General features: G+C 43.5%; 1 protein-coding gene across 11 annotated transcripts in view; it reads right to left on the reverse strand.

Moving 5' to 3' along the window:
* The window catches only part of lrrfip2 (leucine rich repeat (in FLII) interacting protein 2), a 240862-nt gene that overhangs the window by 74077 nt on the left and 145706 nt on the right, over positions 1-21079 (reverse strand). For 9 of the 11 annotated variants that reach the window (XM_060925517.1, XM_060925512.1, XM_060925513.1 and 6 more), the window contains one exon: positions 14412-14456. In XM_060925517.1, coding sequence (XP_060781500.1) covers positions 14412-14456 — 45 coding nt within the window. Of the gene's footprint in view, positions 1-14411; positions 14457-15549; positions 15664-15770; positions 15840-21079 lie in introns of all 11 variants that reach the window. The other 2 variants (XM_060925508.1, XM_060925518.1) reach the window with 1 other exon arrangement.

Consider the following 21079-nt stretch of genomic DNA (forward strand, 5'->3'; position numbering starts at 1 on the left):
GCCAGCTGAATTCTGCAACTTCTCTCAGCGCTGGCTCAAGGTGCAGAAACACCAGTGCAGTTTGCTATGGAGATGAGGCGAGACCTGGCGATGTGGTTTTTGCGGCGGCGGCGGAACTCACACAATAATCTGATTAATGTGGGCAGCAGACTAATGAGACCGAAGGTGTCAAATTACTGGAAATTTCCAGAACAATCTTATAATCTTGTAATACAGGATGGTTTAAGTTATAAATCAGTTATAGAAACTGTTTTATTTAATCAGGCTAACAGATCAACATCCAGGTCCCTACCAAATCCACCATTAGCTTGATCAATTCTATAAAAGTCTATTTAAATTCTGAAAACTGTACAAATGTTGTTGCTTTCCACCAAAGAGGCGGGATTAGCCAACGCAGATTAGTGACGTTTGTCTCTTGTTGATGACGTGTAGGTCGCATGAATGCGACCTGTCCGGTCAGACTGCAGTCGCATGTGAAAATATCGGATATGCATCGGATTTAGGACCACATATCCAAGCGGCCTGGGTCGCATGTGAAAAAATCGGATCTGTGTCGTTCAGATTGTCAATAACAAATCGGATACAGGTCGCATATGGGCAGAAACATCGGATATGGGTCGTTTCAGGGTGCAGTCTGAACGTAGTCAAAGAATTTCACTGCCCTTTTAAAAAAGTGTAAACAGGATATGACCCGCTGGGCCTCATTATCATTAGCGGGGCGAGTCAGTCTGATTAAAATGATGATACTGCCAAAGTTTTTATATCTTTTCCAAAATATCCCCATCTTAATTAAAAAATCTTTTTTCAAAACACTAGATAAAACTATTATCCCTTTTATTTGGGGGAATAAATCCAGCCGAATCAGCAAGACCATGCTCCAGAGATCAAAGCGCACTGGAGGTCTGGCGTTACCTAACTTTTCTTTTTTATTACTGGGCATGTAATATTCAGAAGTTAATTCATTGGGTGGAAGATGCACCCAGCACTAAAAAGGCAGATTGGGTGCAACCCGAATTTGCATCATGTCCCACGCTCACCTCACTAGTGTGTTCAAGTTTACCTCTGCTTAGCAGTAATCTGAGTCCAAATGTAATAGTTAACAACTCAATACGAATTTGGGCGCAATTCAGAAGACATTTTGGGCTCCGAGGAGCTTCTACCCTCTCTATCACATCAAACCATATGTTCACCCTCTCATGTATAGATTAGGGTGCATCAGTTGCCCCCTAAAAATGAAAAGTTCCTCCGATCATGATGCATTTTTGTTTTTATGTTCCTTTTGGTAAGAAAACACACTGGGTGAAATATTTTGACAAAATTCAGAAGTTTAATGGTGGCACCAGGAGCTCAAATTTATGGAAAAAGCTGCTGTTTTATGACTTTTATGACAAAATTTCGATCACTTTTCATGAAACATTATGGCACCTTATAGAGTATACCAGATATCTTAGATCCACATTTTTAGTACATATTCTAAATATATTATCAAGCACAGTTTGAGTTTTAGCTGTGCATTGAATCATTGTTCAACTACTTTTAAACAATACAAATGTATTATGAATCACATTAATGCTTCTCAATCCCTTGCAAAGGTTCTTAACATGATCTCTGGCTCACAAGAAATCAATAAATGGAGTCCAACATTGTGATTCAAACCTTATGCGAAAACATAAAATAAGTGTTTTTTGGCAAAAAAATGAACCTCATGGTGCCACCATTAGACTTTTGAATATGGTCAAAACATTTTACAGGATGTCTTTATTGGTGAAAAGGAACACCCAAACAAAAATGCATCAGATTTTATGAAAGTGAGGGTAACTAATGCACCCTAGTATAGACCCTGCATTTAATTTATGGTTTGACAAAGGGATTAAAGCAATCCATAGCCTGTATACAGAAGATGTATTTGCATCTTTTTCTCAACTGTCCCAAAACTATGATTTACCCAAAACACATTTCTTTCAGGGCGGCACGGTGGTGTAGTGGTTAGCGCTGTCGCCTCACAGCAAGAAGGTCCGGGTTCGAGCCCCGTGGCCGGCGAGGGCCTTCCTGTGTGGAGTTTGCATGTTCTCCCCGTGTCCGCGTGGGTTTCCTCCGGGTGCTCCGGTTTCCCCCACAGTCCAAAGACATGCAGGTTAGGTTAACTGGTGACTCTAAATTGACCGTAGGTGTGAATGTGAGTGTGAATGGTTGTCTGTGTCTATGTGTCAGCCCTGTGATGACCTGGCGACTTGTCCAGGGTGTACCCCGCCTTTCGCCCGTAGTCAGCTGGGATAGGCTCCAGCTTGCCTGCGACCCTGTACGACAGGATAAAGCGGCTACAGATAATGAGATGACACATTTCTTTCGTTACCTTCAGATTAGAAGTTTTGTGAAGACGACATTCACCTCATTCCCAGAGAAACCACTAAAGACACAGTATGATTCTATTCTTGAGCTGAATTCAAACTGGAAAGGACTGATATCATGAATTTGAGTCTATTAGTAACATTAATCCACATTCAACTGGACATTTAAAAAGGGCCAGGGACAATGATCTGGGAGTAGTCCTGACAGAGGACCAATGGGAGTCAATCTTAGACCTAGTACATACATCTACATCTGCCCTACATGGTTTATTACAATTGAAAGTAGTATAGGGTTCATTTAACCGATGCTAGATTGGCAAGAATTATCCGAAAGTTGAACCGTTATGCCCTAGATGTAGAGGTCAGCCAGCAGATTCAATACATACGGTATGTTTTGGTTATGCCCAAACCTCTCCTCCTTTTGGCTAGATATTTTTAAAGCTTTTAGTGAGATGTTTGGAATACAGTCTGACCCTGACCCTATCTGTGCCCTCTTTGGAGTAATACCAGTGGAATCCCAAGATCTTTTACCAAATAAACTAAAGCCTATGTGGTCATAGCTTTCACAACACTTCTCGCAAGGCATCCGATTCTTTTAAAATGGAAGCAACAGGCTCTCCCATCCTTTTCAAAGTGGATCAAAGATGTGTTTTTTTTTTTTTGAAGTTGGAGCAAATTAAACACACACTCAAAGGGTCTTCACAAACTTTTGATAGAACTTGGAGACCTTTTTGGAACTACTATGACTCCCTACAAGAACCTCTTGATGTAAAGGCCAATTTATGCTGACAATGCAGTCCTCGCAGACGGTGTTGCAGATAGCGTCTGCGTAGCCCCCCCACCTTCGCAGACGCTCTGCGCGCACCTCCCAAAAATTATGACCACCGCAGAAGCCTCGCAGACAGCGTCGCAGACAAGAGGGCTCTGATTGGTCCACTCTACATCCGCTGTACACGCACTTCCGCTTCCCTACTTTCCCGGTTTGTTTTGTTTTCACGACCGCCATTTTTAAAAACACGAGCGAAGATGGAGCAGCACGAAGAGCGGTTGATCGAGGAAGTGAGGAAGTACGTACATCTATACGACTCCAGTTCTAGTCATTATAAGTAACCGGAGGATAAACACTCCACTAACCACACCCACCAACTACTCCTAGCGATTTCGCGACTTCGCGCCCCCTTGCGTTGTGGCGGTGAATAACATCGCGCACGCCTATTACTCCCTGCTCAACGATAAATTACAACTGTCTGCGAAAAGCTATCTGCGAAAGCCTTGTCGCAAGAGCATGCAGAGGCCTTAATGCAACACTGCCCCCTCCCCATTTTTCTTATTCAGAGAATGCAGCAGAGAGCACCCACACCCACACACTACTTTTCTCTCTTCTTTCTTCCTCCTTTTTTTTTTTAAATTGTTTAGTCTTGTTTCGTGGATATACAGTTGTGTTCAAAATTATTCAACCCCCAATGCTGTAAAGGGTTTTAGGGAATTCAGTGTACATTTGTAATTGTGTTCATAATGACATCTTACAAGGACTTGTTAAAGAACCAAATGCAACTAAAATGACATCAATTGCTTTTGTAATAAAGTATTAAATGGCCTTTTTGTGATTTCTTCATTGACACAATTATTCAACCCCTTTAAGGCTACATCCACACGACAACGGCAACAAGATGTTATTAAAAAAAATATCGCGTCCACATGGGCAACGGATCAGTAAAATATCAGGTACATATGGCAACGCAACGCTTGCTGAAAACGATGCAATACACATGCCACACCTCCAGGTGCGCTGTAAGACAGTCCCTTCGGAGACACCAGAACAACAGAAGAAGTAAGGACACATGCGCATAAACTATTATGCGCGAGACTTCATATTAGCCACAAAGTCAGAAAAATCTGTTCGTAAAATTACATTATAATGACCAAATACAATGAAAAGTATTTTTCCAGTCTCACCTGTGAAAGGTAATCCCATGTGATCTCGTTTGGACGGCAAACCTGTTGGTACAGTTAAACGCAGCACATGAATGAGGCATCTTTATTCTCCGCTTTGCCCCATCCAATATGGCGGCGAGAATGACGTATGATTCTACACGGAAGGCGGCGTCTTTAATGGTCCGGAATAAATTGAATGCTACACGTTGATGGATTAATTTGTTCTTCTACACCCTTGTGAAAAGGCAGCGACAGCGACAGCAGTACCATCTCCCGTGATGCCATCCTGGTCACCACCTCCTGTACCACCTGCAGCAGCGACAGCAGTATCACCAGCACCAGTGTATCCAGCTCCATCAGCAGCACCACCCGCAGCACCATCAGCACCCCCTGGGATGCCGGTGAGGCCTCCGGCAGCTCCTCTAGTCTTTCCACCATCCCTGTGTTCCGATCCAGCAGCCCCAGCACCAACGACATGGACTCGAGTAGCAGTGCCTAGGCTAGAGGACGGTGATGATGTGGAGCAGTATATGACCACCTTTGAACGTCTAGCTACAGCCTACAGGTGGCCTCCAGCTGAGTGGGCCACATTCCTTGTGCCATACTTGACTGGTAAGGCTCGGGCTGCCTATGTCGCTATGGACCCGTACGAGGCAGCGGATTACTACAAGGTCAAGGAGGCCATCTTGGCCAAGTATGAAATCAGCGCTGAGAGCTACCGGTCACGATTCAGGGAGCCGGACGTTCAACCTGGTGAGACTCCAAAAGAGTTTTACAACCGTCTGAAGGACCTGTACCAAAAATGGATACGGCCAGCTGAGCGCACCGTTGAGGAGATTGGTGAGATCCTCATCTTGGAGCAGTTTTTACGTTCTCTTGCTCCAGAGTTGAGGGTGTGGGTCAAAGAGCACAACCCCAACACCGGCCTGAAGGCAGCAGACCTGGTGGATGCCTTCCTGGCAGCCCGCCGAGGACCAAAGGACTTCCGGTTCCATGGCAGCAGCAGAGCACCTCAGAAGGGTAAGTCTGGGGGAAATGGGAGTGGAGTTGGTTCTGGTCCGGGGAGTAGTATTCAGAGTAGGGGTCCATCCCACAGACAGTACTCACCACAACACCATCCTCAGTCTAAACCTTTTGACACATCCACCAACATACCTGCTAACATACATACTGTTTGTCATTTTTGTGGTAAACCTGGTCATTGGGCGAGAGTTTGTCCGGTGAAGAAAGTGAAAGGGGCTAGTACAGTTTCTGGGCCTAGACCTATGACTGAGACCATGCATGCCAGCAGATTGCCAGTAATGGAGGTCACGGTAAATGATAAATCGGCGATGGCTCTCCTGGACACAGGCAGCACCCACACCCTGGTGCGACCCTACCTGGTTCAGCAGCCTGATGCCATGACGGGCAGAAAATTGAGAGTGGTATGTGTGAATGGTGATGAGCACGAGTACCCCATAGCACTAGTGTCCTTAAAAGTGCAAGACCAAATGTTCCACTTAGAAGCTGGTGTGGTTAAAAGTCTAAATCATCCTGTGGTCTTAGGCCAGGATGTGTGGATTCTGCCAGACCTGGTGCAGGCTACTCTACCAGTGAGTTGCGTTGCTACCAGGGCACAGGCTAAAAAGACTCAGGCTGAGGAGTTAGCCGCTAAGGACTTAAGTGAAATGCCATTCAGTGGAGAAATTATTCCGTCCCCTGTAAAAGTAAGAACCCGGAAGACACGCCGACAGCGTAGATATGACAAACTGGTTGGTACAGTTAAAGTCCTGTCTGCTGGAGAGCTAGAGGCCGTTCCTGAGGCAGGGGAGGATGTATGGAAAGTGCCTGAGAACTTGAAAGAGTTGCAGGAAAAGGATGACACCCTGAAAGAGCTTTTCAGCAAAGTGGTGGAGGTTGATGGTGTGAGCACAGGCCAGAAGAAGTCTTTGCTGGGAGAGTTTTACTTTGTGCGTGATGGCTTGTTGTATCATCAGCCTGAGGGTGGCAGTGTAGAGCAGCTGGTGATACCCCATTGTCTGAGGCAGAAGATTTTGTGTTTGGGCCATGATATTCCTTGGTCTGCTCATTTGGGAAGTGTAAAGACTCTAGAAAGAATCTCTGACAGATTTTACTGGCCGGGGTTGTATACTGATGTACAGAAACACTGCAAAACATGCTCCACCTGCCAGCTATGCAGCAAACACACAGTCAAGCCATATTCACTTCAGCCACTTCCATTGATAGAGGTCCCATTTACCAGAATAGGTATGGACATTGTAGGACCCTTGCAACGCACACAGTCAGGCTACCAGTACATTTTGGTCATTTGTGATTATGCCACCCGCTATCCTGAAGCATTCCCCCTACGTAAAGTCACTGCTAGATCCATTGCCCTTGCACTATTACAGTTGTTTTCGAGGGTAGGGATTCCCCAAGAAATACTCACTGATCAGGGAACCGCCTTCCTGTCAAACACCTTAAAACAAGTTTATGGGCTATTGGGTATTAGAGGGATCAGGACCACTCCTTACCATCCTCAGACTGATGGCCTCGTGGAGAGGTACAACCAGACGTTGAAAGGCATGCTGAGGAAGTTTGTCTCGGCCAATGGAAAAGACTGGGACCGCTGGCTGCCGTACCTGATGTTTGCCTACCGGGAAGTCCCTCAGGCATCCACGGGGTTTTCGCCATTCGAGCTCCTGTATGGCCGGCAGGTGCGTGGACCTCTTGACCTGCTGAAGGATGTCTGGGAGTCACCCAAGTCCACCACCTCCAGTGTGATCTCCTATGTCATGGCCATGAGGGAGAAGATGGAGGAGATGGCCAGCCTGGTGCGCAACAACCTCCAGCGTGCCCAGGAGACTCAGATCACCTGGTACGACCGGAGTGCACGTCGAAGAACTTTTCAGCCAGGCCAGAAAGTCCTTCTTCTCCTGCCCACTGAGGAAAACAAGTTGCTGGCTAAGTGGCAGGGACCCTACTGCATCACCAGGCAGTTGGGACCAACCACGTACGAGCTGGAAAAGCCAGAGAGAAGGAAACGGCGGCAGGCGTTCCACGTCAACCTCCTCAAAGAGTGGCACGAACGGGAGACGCCACTCAGTCCACAGCTGTTGGTGCAGGCTGTGAAGGAAGAAGAGGACACCCCAGAACAGTTCTTCCCCATAGACCAACCAGCTGGGACATTGGATCTTGCTCACCTAACTCCTCAGCAGCAGCAAGAACTACGGGCCATTGTCCCTGAAGGCCTGTTCAGTGACCAACCGGGGTACACATCAGTGGCCGAGCACTCCATCCGTCTTAAGGATTCTACACCCGCCAGGCAACGGATGTATAGAGTCCCAGAGCGCTTGTTACCTGCTCTCCAGGAGGAGCTGCAGGTGATGCAGAGACTGGGGGTGATTGAGCGTTCGGAGAGTGCCTGGAGCAGTCCAGTGGTTCTGGTGCCAAAGAAAGATGGCACCATGCGCTTCTGCATTGACTTTCGGCAGGTGAACGCTCAGTCACACTTCGACGCCTACCCCATGCCCAGACTGGAGGACCTTATCGAGCGTCTGGGGGGTGCCCACTACATCACCACGCTGGACCTGAGCAAGGGCTACTGGCAGGTGCCGCTGGCTAAAGAGGCGAGACCGTATACGGCCTTTAGGACACCTCAGGGCCCGTTTCAGTTTACCGTGATGCCCTTTGGCCTACAGGGGGCGCCTGCTACCTTCCAGCGTCTGATGGACCGTGTGCTGGATGGCACCGCCAGCTTCGCGGGGGCCTATCTGGATGACATTATAGTCTACAGCAGCAGTTGGGCAGAGCATGTGCAGCACCTGGCTGAAGTGTTGCGTCGCATTCACGAGGCGGGGCTGACCATTCAGCCCAACAAGTGTGCGTTTGTTCAGCAGGAGGTACGCTACCTGGGACACATTGTTGGATGTGGGGTGATCAAGCCTCAGCAGGACAAGATCGAGGCTATCCGGGACTGCTTGCGACCAGAGACCAAGAAGGGGGTTCGATCCTTCTTGGGGCTTGCGGGGTGGTACCGGAGGTTTGTCCCTAACTTTGCCACCAGAGCTGCACCCCTCACAGATCTCACCAGAAAGGCTGGCTCTGTCCGAGTCAGATGGGAGGAGCAGCATGACAAGGCCTTCAGAGACCTGAAGGAGGCTCTCTGCAGTGGGCCAGTGCTGCAGAGTCCGGACTTCAAGCAGCCGATGACTGTCCAGACTGATGCCTCGGGGGTCGGTCTGGGGGCAGTTCTGCTTCAAGGGGAAGGAGATCAGCAGCGCCCTGTGGCTTATATCAGCTGCAAACTCTTTCCCAGAGAGACCAGGTACTCAGCTGTTGAGCTAGAGTGCCTTGCTGTTAAATGGGCCCTTGACGCTTTTCGTTACTACCTTTTAGGTAGACAATTTGTTTTAGAGACTGACCACCGGGCCTTGAAGTGGCTTGGGCAGATGAAGGACACAAATGCCCGTATCACCCGATGGTTTTTGGCTTTGCAGCCCTACAGTTTCCAGGTCCGCTATCGGGCGGGCAAGCAGAACACAGTGGCGGATTACTTGTCTCGCCACCCCAGTGGCGAGTCTCCAGAGGAAGGGGGAAATGTGAAAAGGCAGCCCTGCCTTTCCACAAACGTGTCAGACTTTTGCGTTACAATTTAGTCTGCTAATGTTATCTGGCAGACATTAACACGGACACCTGCACACACACACACACACACACACACACACAAATATTGGACTCTCAATCGCGGAGCCGGCAACCGCATTTGGAGTTCTTTGCAGCACTAAACATTTCAAGAACTTTTAGTACTCACCCAATGGACTAATCAGCACAGCGCTCGGTGAGGTACCCGCCGAGATTGCTCCATACTCCCATTCCATTCCGTTTAACACATTGCATACACAAACACAAACACTCACACTTCCTGGTGCACAAACTTTCTTTCCCCTGGAAAACACAAGCTGTGGGAACTGGGATGTTTTATTTCCCAAATAGCCAATCAGAGACATTTATGACCGTAGGGATGAAAGTAAAATGATTATGGGTTAAATGTGCATTTGGGATGCCATAATGATGATTTGATGTGATGTATGTTTTATACCAAGAATATATTTTTCTTAATAGTAATGTAGAATGTACATGCATGTATTTTAACAGGGATTTAGAGTAGTATAATTTTGTTGTTTCACCTTTTTTGTTTTGTCAGAATGGTTTCAACCACTTCAGTTAATTAGGTAATTTTTCAATTAGGCAGTGTATAAAAACAGCAGTTTTCTCAGTCTGGGTGTGGGAGCTTAGGAGAAAGATTGGTGTTGGAGACTGTCTGTTGAAAGCTGGTTTTTTGTGCTTATTGTAGAGTTATAGGTAGTTTTATTTGACAACCATTGTGTTGATTTTTTTTTTCTTTTTTGTTTATTTTTGAAAAGTTTTTTTTTGTTATTGCACTGTAGAGTACTGCAAATAAATCTGCTCCGCCGCATTTGCACCGTACGTTCCCGTTGTGCTTCCTTTTCTTCAGTTTGGTGACCACCCTGCAGTGAAGGCTGAGCTGGACGGCTCAGCTACTTCACAACCCTTTTTGAGGAATGTATTGTAGGACTTAAACCAACATCTGAAGAGGTGAGATCGCTCCTTTTTTTCCCTATTTTTGCTGGCGGGATTGACTCTGCCCTAAGAGCTATTCTCTCTCTCTCTCTCTCTCTCTCACTTTGCACCATTACACAATAAATATTCACAGTGAAAATATTTTGTAAGCGCGTTTCATGAACCAAGTTATAGGATTTGTTGACAACTCGCATCGAGTTCGTTACACTTCTACCCGGCGTGAAGCACGTGGTTGTGACGTCATCGTAAACAAATCCGTTCTACTCATCCAGACGACTTCACAATGGCGCCGTTGCCAGATCTTTCCACTCTGGAACCCGTTCTCAAAAGATTTCGTTTTGGGGCACCCAAAACGCCGGTGCCGTGTGGACGCCAGGCCGAAACGATAAACAATTTTATCAGATTCACCTGAATCCATTGCCGTGTGGACAGGGCCTAAGACTACCACTCTTAAGAACAGAGGTTCATTCAAGTGTTTTCAATCAGGTATTGAAAACACCTGTGGATGTCAACGAGCATCAATCAAGCATAATAAGCACCAATTAGGCAGATTTAAAAGGACTGTGATACTCAGCTCCTTCTAGACATTTACTGGTGTGTTGACAAACATGGTGAAGGCAAGAGAATGGTCCCAGAAGACAAGAGAAGAGGTTATTTCTCTTCACAAGAATGGTAATGGATATAAGAAGATTTCCAAAATGTTAAACATTCCAAGAGATACTATCGGAAGCATCATCTGTAAATTCAAGGCAAAGGGCACAGTGGAAACGCTACCTGGTCGTGGCAGAAAGAAGATCCTGACGGCGACTGCTGTGCGCTACCTGAAGCGCCAGGTGGATAAAAATCCCCGTGTGACTGGTGAGGAACTGAAAAAAGATCTGTCAGATGTGGGCATTGAGGTTTCAGCACAGACAATAAAGGCGCACAATGCGTAATGACGGCCTCTATGCCAGAACTCCCAGGCACACCCCCTTGCTGACTCCAAAGAGTAAGAAAAGTCGACTGCAGTGTGCCAAAAGTCATGTGGACAAGCCACAAAAGTTTTGGGAAAGTGTTCTGTGGACTGATGAAACTAAATTAGAACTGTTTGGGCCCATGGACCAGCACTATGTTTGGAGGAGGAAGAACCAGGCCTATGAAGAAAAGAACACCTTGCCTACTGTGAAGCATGGCGGGGGGTCAATTATGCTTTGGGGCTGTTTTGCTTCTAATGGTACAGGGAAGCTTCATCGTGTGCAGGGTACCATGAATTCTCTTCAGTACCAGGAAATCTTGGAAGAAAATGTGATGGAGTCCGTCACAAACCTGCGGCTTGGGAGACGTTGGACCTTTCAACAGGACAATGATCCTAAGCACACATCCAAGCCCACTAGAGCATGGCTGAAGATGAAGGACTGGAACATTCTGGAGTGGCCATCGCAGTCACCAGACTTAAATCCGATTGAGAACCTCTGGTGGGACCTCAAGAAGGCAGTTGCAGCGCGCAAGCCTAAGAATATGACTGAACTGGAGGCTTTTGCCCATGAAGAATGGGCTAAGATACCCGTTGGTCGCTGCAAGACACTTGTGTCAAGCTATGCTTCACGCTTGAAAGATGTTATAACTGGAAAAGGATGTTGTACTAAGTACTAAGAATGAATGTCACTTGGGGGTTGAATAAAACTGATAATGATGTGAGCACAGAAAAGACATTTGTGGTCATTTTATTATAAATGTTATGTTATATTTGTCTAATTTACAAGTGCCTCTTGGATTTAATTGTAAATAAGATGACTGAAATGATCAAAATCAATGTCAAACTGGCCAAAACACTTCATTTCAGTGGGGGTTGAATAATTGTGAACACAACTGTACAACCTGTGTCCATTTTCTCTTACACTAAAGTATGAAAATGCTGTTTTCATACATATTTCCATCTAGACTGCTATCTCAAGTATCTGTGTTAATAAAGCGTTCATGTTAAAAGGAAACAAGTATCTGTGAACAATTTTTTTCTGTCGTGTTTGTGCATATTTTGTAACTGAAGCTGAGTTTTTAAAGTGCATATTCTGGACCAAATTCATGTTTTTTTTTTTAATATGAAAGTATGTCCCTTTACACACTCATCCAGAAGGGTAATTTTGCACAAGGCCATCTGTCTACAGCAGAAAAAACTAAAATAAAACGCGTCTGGGAAAATCCCAAGGGAGTCTGGAGCCGGATTCGTGACGTCACCTGCGGAAGCGCCAGCAGGCTGCGAGAGCTTTGCACGGTTTCAGTGCACAGCCTGTGTAGACGAATTTAATTGTAAATAAGATGACTGAAATGATCAAAATCAATGTCAAACTGGCCAAAACACTTCATTTCAGTGGGGGTTGAATAATTGTGAACACAACTGTATTCTACAATCTGTAGTCCTATACTGGGTGATAGCGAAGGTGGGTGGGTGGTAGGGAGGGAGGGACGGAGAGATTTGTGATTTGTAACACCATATTTGACAGATGTTATGATTCTGTACGTACAGATTGAAGACAATTATATGACTTTGTATGTGAGATTTATTGGAAATCAATTAAAAAAAAAGAAGAAACCAAAGGTCATAACCCAAGAATAGGTGTTCCAGGCACCAAATGCACTGACACACAATGCACAGAAAAATAAGAATATGAAGAAATTCAGTAGTGTTTCTATGCGCTTTTGGTACTTGGCCCCCTCATAATAAATTGAGAATAAATGATGTTGAATACAAATTTAGGTGCCAGTTTAAAAGATAAAGTGAACAGAATTGACCTTTACATCAAAAAAAGGCAAATGCTAATCTTTGTTAAGGGTGCCATAATTGCAGAATGGACTGTTCATCACAGACAGTCCTAACGCCATAGTGGGAACAACTGCAGGGATGAGAGTGGGTCCTGATGAAAATAGCAGAAAATCTGTAAAATGTCCTGAGGGGGCCGAAGGCGCCCGAAGTAATAAGGGGGGTCCAGGGGGACACCCCCTGTGAAATTTTTTTCAAAATGAGACCTTACACACCCTATTTCCTGCAATCTGAGCTGTACAGGGATGAGAATGGGACATTTAAAAAAAACTCTGAAATGCCTGGCCGGTCTAGGGGGCATTTGCCCAATTCACAATCCCCCTTTCCCACATAAAAAAAAAAAATGTATATATATATATATATATATATATATATATATATATATATATATATAAAAAACTCGGAATTCCGCAGATCCGCGGAAAATTCTCATCCCTGGCTGTAGTTAATTAAAACACCTGATGCCCATTTTCATACTTATTGAAATAAAAACACTATTATATAGAACAATATGTATCAAAATTCAGAATAATATGTACATTTTATGGGGACTGGTTATTACTCATTGTCAACATCACTTGTTTTTCTAAAAAATGTCCATTAAAATCCATAGTTATTTACAGTTCCATTAATAATTCAAATTTTCATATATTCAGTATATTGAATTGAATAAACATTTATATATCTTATCGAGACTGACCTTTTCCTAATGTCCACGTTACTTGTATATGATTTCTTCACAATGTCTATTTAAACTTTAAAGTTATCAACACTGTCAGCTATAATTCAAATTATCATATATTCAATGTATTGAATCAAACAAATGCATATTTTATGGGGACTGTCTTTATCTTATTGCCCACATCACTTGTATGTTTTCTTCAAAACGAAGCGCACATGTCTATTCACACTTTTTACAGTTAAGTTGTTTACAGTTCCCAGTTATTTTTGAAACAAATTTTCATTAGATCATTTAGAATTATTCAGCTTCTTGGCCAAAGCCAAAAGCTCATCAGTCCTCTCTTTTTTCCTTTTTCTTTCATTAGCTAGCTCCTCCTGTGTTTTTACATGCTCGAACCTGGCTCTCTCTCACACTCCTCTTTTGCTTTGCTAAACTTGTTTTTTATACCAGCATCAATTTCACGTACTTTCGCTTCATCTCGCTTGTCAATAGTATTCGGCATCTTGAGAAAACACGCCGATTAGAGGAAAGTATTTTTGATATGCAGCTCACGAACATGTGCAAGTTTTGATAAAAGAAAGCGGATGTGGGGGTCTTTTTGTAAAAACTGTTTTGATTGGCTATTATGGTCTCGACATCGATGTTTTGACCAATAACAATGTAGATAACACGAATTTTACATCACATTCAATGAGATTAAACGAGACTAAAGATGGCGACTTACAAATAATGTGTAAACATCGTTGGAGTTAAGTTTGAACAGCATGAAGGAACATACTGTACCCCAACCCCCCCGAAATTAATTAAAAAAAAATTCCTCAACGGATTTGGCATAATATAAAAAGGTTGTTTTTTACTCAGAAAAAGCGGAAATCCGCCGAAAAGCGGAAAACTCATCCCTGCAACTGTGAAAGTGATCCCCAACAAACGCCTTTAGGCTCCACTGAACTGTGGAATATGCACATGAAATGTAACTTTAGTCCCGTGCCTAAGTTTTATGCATCGGGTTGCTGATCACAGACACAAATATAGTCAGCTCAATCAAACAGTATCGCTGTTCACTCACCCGACTGAAGGAATCCGAGTACTGCTTGTCACATTTTTCGTCCAACTAGAAGAAAAAAGAAAAGAAAAAAAAAACGTCATTAGAATGTCTCTCATATAAAATTTTGCAATGCTGGTCCTTTCTACCTGCAAATGAGAAGAGGAAAGTGGATCAGGTTCTGTTTAGGGATTGTGTAAAAGGCATCGCAACTCCGTTCCAACATTTACAGCACCTCAACATACTGTTTGCCCAAAACGCAGCCAAAAAGCAAGAAAGAACAGACTTTACAGCCTTTGCTGTCCAAAGCATGGAAGACATTCTCTCTTATGCTGTGTTCACACTTATACCGGTACGAAAGTGGTATAACTGTATCGATACAAAGTATACCGGTACAGTTTAGTGCATCTGTCCACACTAGCGAGAAATGTTTGCGGTTTTCTTTCACGGTAGTTGAAATGCGCGTGTGCGAAATGTTTCCGTGGTTACCGAGTAACTTCCTTCCGAGAATATGGCGGATGAAACAACGTGTGTGCGCTTTTTGTTCTCAGTGTACAGTCTGTATTTCTGGTGGTCGTTTATTCAGTCGAATCGTATAAAACGCGCGAGGCAGTTGAGAAAGAAACAAAGAAAACGAATCTCCGTTCTTCACTATTTTATTCAGCGAAGACATCGATTGAGGTGTGTGACTTTGCGCATGCGCATTATATTTGTATCGATACAGAGCCGCTTCATCTGTCCACACTACAGCGAAGCGCTACTGTACCGGTACGAAACCCATACATTTGTGGGTTTCGTACTGATACAGTTATACCGCTACAGTACCGGTATAGCTGCTAGTGTGGACAGGTGTTGCGGTACGAAAGTAGTTTCGTACCGGTATAAAATCCCTAGTGTGGACAGGGTATTAGAGTCACATCACACAAGTTATGCCTCATAATTCTCATTACTGCAGTGGCCAAGTGTGGGATAACTGTCAGACAGTTGGCATGTTAATATCATGTAAATATTCATACACAATTAGGAAACCCAAACTGTACATTAAGTAGCATACATTTAAAAAAAAAAAAAAGAAAAAAATTGTTTAGCCTTGACACACTCTTATGCAAGACATGCAGTACATTAATGAGTACATGCAGCAGGTCACTGTGCCATAACTTACAATGTCCAGATCTGGGATGCTCTGATCATCTAGGTCAGAAACAATACTACCTCTGCGGTTCGAACGGCTGAAATAGTCAGCAGCAGTCTCACTCATGTCAGAAAGTTCAGATGACTACGAGGTAAAAAAAAAAATAAAAAATGAGCAGGAATGTAAACAAAAACAAAGGCAGTAAGTTTGTCGAGTTCAAAGAATTGGGTCTGCGGCCATATTTAGCTCACCACACTATCCCTCCTTCCACGTTTGTGATCCTGAGATGTAGTGCTGGCAGAATCATCATCAGAAGAGGACTTTGACATTGAAAAAAATAAATAAATAAATAAATAAATAAATAAATAAATGTAGTACATTTTGTGTATGGACCCTTTTCACGTGACGTCACGACAAACGCGGCCGCCATTTTGGACATGTACTACCAGTAGTTTACCACAGCCAGCACTGAGGAACGGCAGCAAAGAAAGTGTTTATTTTCAGCAAGACTTCCATCATGCCACTATATTGTTGTGCACCTGGATGTAGTAACCATCAACAAACAAGGCAAGGGTTATCATTTTATCGGATCCCGACGGAGAAGATGGATAGCGGCCATTAACAGATTGGCAGCCCTCGGCATACCAGCGCTTGTGTAGTGACCACTTTGTTGGAGGTAAGACGAATAAAATTAGCCAGAAAAGGCATTACATTGCTGTTAACATTCCATTCTAGTTTACTGTAATTATGATCTGGCAGCTATTTACACCGGATCCAGTGTAAATAGCCGCCGGAGCCAACGTCCGAGGTTCCGGAGCGCGCTTGCTCGCGGCCCGGCCAGAGCCGGCGGCCGCGGAGCCAGTGCGCGCTCGCTCGCGGCCCGGCCGGACCTTGGCTCCGGCAGCTATTTACACTGGATCCGGTGTAAATAGCTGCCAGATCATAATTACAGTAAACTAGTAAATACAGTTTTCTGCATCTCGCTCCTTTTTCTTTTATGTTTGTCGCCTTCCTCGCATTCAAACCGATTTGAGCCGAAGTCCACTACATGTCCAAAATGGCGGTCGCATTTACGAAGGTCACGTGACTGAAAAGGGTCCATAGTTAAGTAACAGAACATGGGCGACTCACTGAACGTTAAAGTGCCATTCCACCGTTGGATGTATTTTTTGGCATAAAATACAATATATTTTATGACATGACTAGACAGAGAAATCTTTTAGCTTCAAAATGATATATCAAACAATGTTTTGACAACGACAAGTATATTAATTTTGCGACCAAAGTCACCTACCCTTTTAATTTCCGCGTGTGATGTCATCAGCAGGTTCCCCTTCTTGTGTACCACGTCACGTGTGACGTGGCACAGATTATCAGCGATGGCGGATAGAACGCGATTGTCAGCTTCGGAAAAGAGGCGAAGGAAAATAGCGAGTGATGCCCGAAGGAGACGGTCGATGGTGAATATCGGCACAGCAATCGACAAGTGGAAATCGCGTTCTATCCGCCATTGCTGATAACCTGTGCCACGTCGTACACAAGAAGGGGAACCTGCCGATGACATCACGTTTCACTACCGCGCGGAAATTAAAAGGGTCGGTGACTTTGGTCGCAAAATTAATATACTTGTCGTTGTCAAAAAATTATGTTTGATGTATCATTTTGAAGCTAAAAGATTTCTCTGTCTAGTCATGTTGTCATAAAATATATTGTATTTTATGCCAAAGAATACATCCAATGGTGGAATGGCACTTTAAGGGTGCTTTGACAAATTCAGTCCATTTCAATCGTGTCCTGGTGTGTTTTCGGAGTGTCCAAACACATGTTTCTAAACAAACCTATAGTTTTAATGGAGCAGCTTTGTCTAGAAGTATGTTTCGTAGTTAATGCACAGACTCTGCAACAGCACGTTTTCCAAGATAAGTACAGAAACAGTAAGTACCATGACAAAAACACACTTGTTCTTGGTTTCTCTTCAAAGATACCTGCATAATGTTCACAATCACTAATTGATTTTGCAACTATTAAGTTTTATATTAACCCTCTGGGGTCAAGGTTTAGAATGAGTAGGTCATGTATTTAGATACATTTCTTCACGAGTTTTTATCATACAAGCATGATAAACATATTGACAGAAACTTTATACTTTACACTTTCCTATGTGCCCACTGCCAAATAAATATTATAGTTTTTAAATGACCTAAATTAGATGAAACATAAAACTTGTCCCTTTACTCAGTAGGGCTGGGAATCGATCCAGATTTCCTGGATCGATTCGATTCCGATTCATAAGGTCACGATCCGATTCGATATCGATTTACTTAGACATTGCTGGATTGTCACTTTAAAGTAAAAACTGTCCCTATTGACAGGAACAGCCCCATGTGTGTTTGTGCATGTAATTTAACACCGAATGCCTTCTCCAGTGCAGTTTGATTCGCCGCAGGTTTAGCTGAAACTGTGTCGGCGTGGTGCCTGGATAAGTGGTTGCGGAGATTGGTTGTATTGCCACTATATTTTACCTCTATGTGGCACAGTTTGCACACTGCTTTTGTTCTGTCGACTTCGTCTCTGTCCTCGTAACGTTTGAATCCAAAGTAATGCCATCCATCAGCTTTCAGGCCAGGCGGTAATTTTAGCTGTGCAGCTTCAGCCATCTCGCGTTCTTAAGTTTCGGTTTCGTTTGCCAGCACCCGCTTTTTATAGCGGCCCTTGCGCGGTCGAGAAAATAGTGCCTATAGCCACCTGGAAGAGATCGATCCACACATTTTTGAATCGATCTCGTATTTTCTGAACGTGAATCGATATCGGATCGTGAATCGATCTTTTGAACCCAGCCCTGTTACTCAGTCACATCGGAGTCGGAGCGCTGAGTGCACATGGACACATTCATAAAAGACTATTCACGTGGTAACGGCATGATAATTACTTTCACTCCTTCGGTTTCGATTGGTTTCTCTTTCGTGGTGGGAACGCCCCTCGTAAACAGGATACAATCTGTCAGCCATAGTTTAGGCTATTTGGAGGTAAAACTTGTTGCAAGATGGCACACGGATTTTATGCGCTTTGGATGATTCAGTACAGCCATTCAATTCATGATTCAGGACAGTGATTCAATTCAGTCTTGAAAACTGCAACACTGATGATGAGCAGTGCCTTTTATTTATTTTACTACTTCGACTCGATCCAGCCAAAGTTCAACTTGAGTAAGTGTAAAAATTTCCTCTATTTCTTATTAGCATATCGGTTGATATGCGTGTGCTATAGCGCATACGCAGGAAAAATGACTGAGCATTTTTTCCAGAGTTAAAAGTATTTTCCTCAAAAATAGTTAATTTTGCTCTACTTTGAGTTTAGAGAAAATATGAAGTTGGAATGGGAGCAAAATTACAGAGTAAGGCCATTATTAAAAAATGTTCTGTTTCCGGTCCACCGGCCGGGTGAGTGCCGTTTGTGCGGTTGAAAATTTTTTTTTTAACGCCGGTTTTTCGACATTTTTTTCGGGTTTGTAAATCTAAAATCGAACTTGACATTTCCGCATTCCCAGGGCTTTCCACTAAGGCTCATACTAGCCAGCCATGACAAATAAGTAGCCGGGGGGAGTAAACACAAAATAAACTCCTGTGCACGCAGTTCCCAGGATTAAATGTATTTTCCACAGACCATTTATTTATTCACTTTACTCAAATACAAAGTAAAATGGCAGTAAATCATCTTTCTTTTCTTGCGTATTGCATCATGAGGCGTTCCTGGCTTGCAAATCTCTTATTTTCGGTGCATGACACATTCACGCAGCTGAGCATGCTATGAATTAACAACAACGGTCTGCAGTGGTGCTACACAATTACACACTCAGCGAACATTTCTCCATTTGTGTATGAAAATACACTCCAAGGACTCAGTTTGGGTTCATTTACAACCAACGGTGTCTTTTGATGCCAGCACGTAATTGAACGAGAGAAGACTGGTTTACCGGAGACAAAATAAGCGTCATCTCTGCTTCTGTTCCCTCCAACACACTACTGCCTCCGCCGAGCGTGTGCGCACTCTGAACTGAATCAGCTCTGCGCATGCGCCGTGCGGCACAAAAAAACGGCAGCCACCATGAAGGAAGCAGATCCGGAGTTTTTAAACATTTGCTTAAAGGGGAACAGAGGGCAATATATAGAGTAAATATAACAATAAAACACACATTAACGAACCTTATTCAAGACTTACAAAAGTTTTTTGTTCTAAGGTTGGAAAGTTATAGTGTTTTGAAAGTAGCTCGAGCAAACTATTTCCGCAGTTTGAACAGCCCGCCATGATATTCATTTTATCCAATCAGAATGCATGTTCATTTTCTCTGCGTAACACTCATGACGTATGTATGTGCCCAGTTGTGTTGGCTCATTGAGGTTGGGAATAGCACGTGTGAATCGGAAAGTAGGATGAATTGTAAGTGATCGGCTACACAATGCCACAGTGTGTTGCTTTCGGGTGTAATAACAGGACCGATGGAAAGCATAACGATCCTCCAGACGTGTCTTTTGCGGGATCTCTTCGTATGATTCGACAGAGCTGTCGCTTTCACTTGATGCGCCCGACGCCATGATTACACGCTTTTCTCCTAGTGCAGTGGGTAGGGCTGACGTCACGGTCTTTTAAAAATGGTGACTCTTGTGCCGTTTAGCATACCGACTATTATATTTACAATTACCAAGATATTTCATTGTTTTCTAGTATATAAATTTGATAGAATACGTTACTTTGTCACATCAGCAACTGTATATATTATATTTGGTACCCCTTTAAGTGTGAAATCGCAAAATGGTATTCTAGCGAACAACAAAATAGTAAAGATTCAGAAAAACAAATCGTTCAGTGATCATTTTAATAGTGTAATTTCATCCGAACTAGGCCTAACGGTCGATTTAGAACTACAAAAAGTCCGTGTGTCGGACATTTTAAGTACCTTTGTAAAAGTTTTGCAAATGTTGCAGTCAGCATTTAAAATGCTAACTTAAAGTTTTTGTACAAGTTTCAGTTGATTAAACTGTCATTTTATTAAATGTGTCTGCTTTTGTAATAAAAAAGTACTGAAAGAAAAAGCAAACACAGCATTGCGATTTCTTATCCATCCATAAAAATAAAAAAAAAATCCCTCTCTCCCGACTGAAAATTTTTTTGCTCACCCAGTGGACAGGAAACGGATTTTTTTTTAAGGATGGCCTAATTTGTTGTGGCCCTGAACTGAGTAAAATAGTACGAGAGTTCATTTCAAGACACACTGAATAGAGTCAAATACCAAATGAAAGTCAAATACCAGATAAATGAAGCTGTTGTAAAAAAAAACAGCTTTAGAATTGTGTTGGAATGTGTGAAAAACATGACTTTACTCATTGTGACGAACCGTTTCGATCACTTGACCTGATGGGATTAAGAGTTGGCAGTGGGAGGGGGTTTCACTCTTCTCATTGAATGGAATGGAATTTTTTACTCTTCTCGTTGAATACCCTTCCCACTGCCAACCCTTTATCCCAAAACAATAGGACATAATTTTTTGATGGCCAGTTAATTA

Source organism: Neoarius graeffei, chromosome 7 (genome assembly GCF_027579695.1).
Source record: "Neoarius graeffei isolate fNeoGra1 chromosome 7, fNeoGra1.pri, whole genome shotgun sequence".
In the NCBI taxonomy this organism is placed as follows: domain Eukaryota; kingdom Metazoa; phylum Chordata; class Actinopteri; order Siluriformes; family Ariidae; genus Neoarius; species Neoarius graeffei.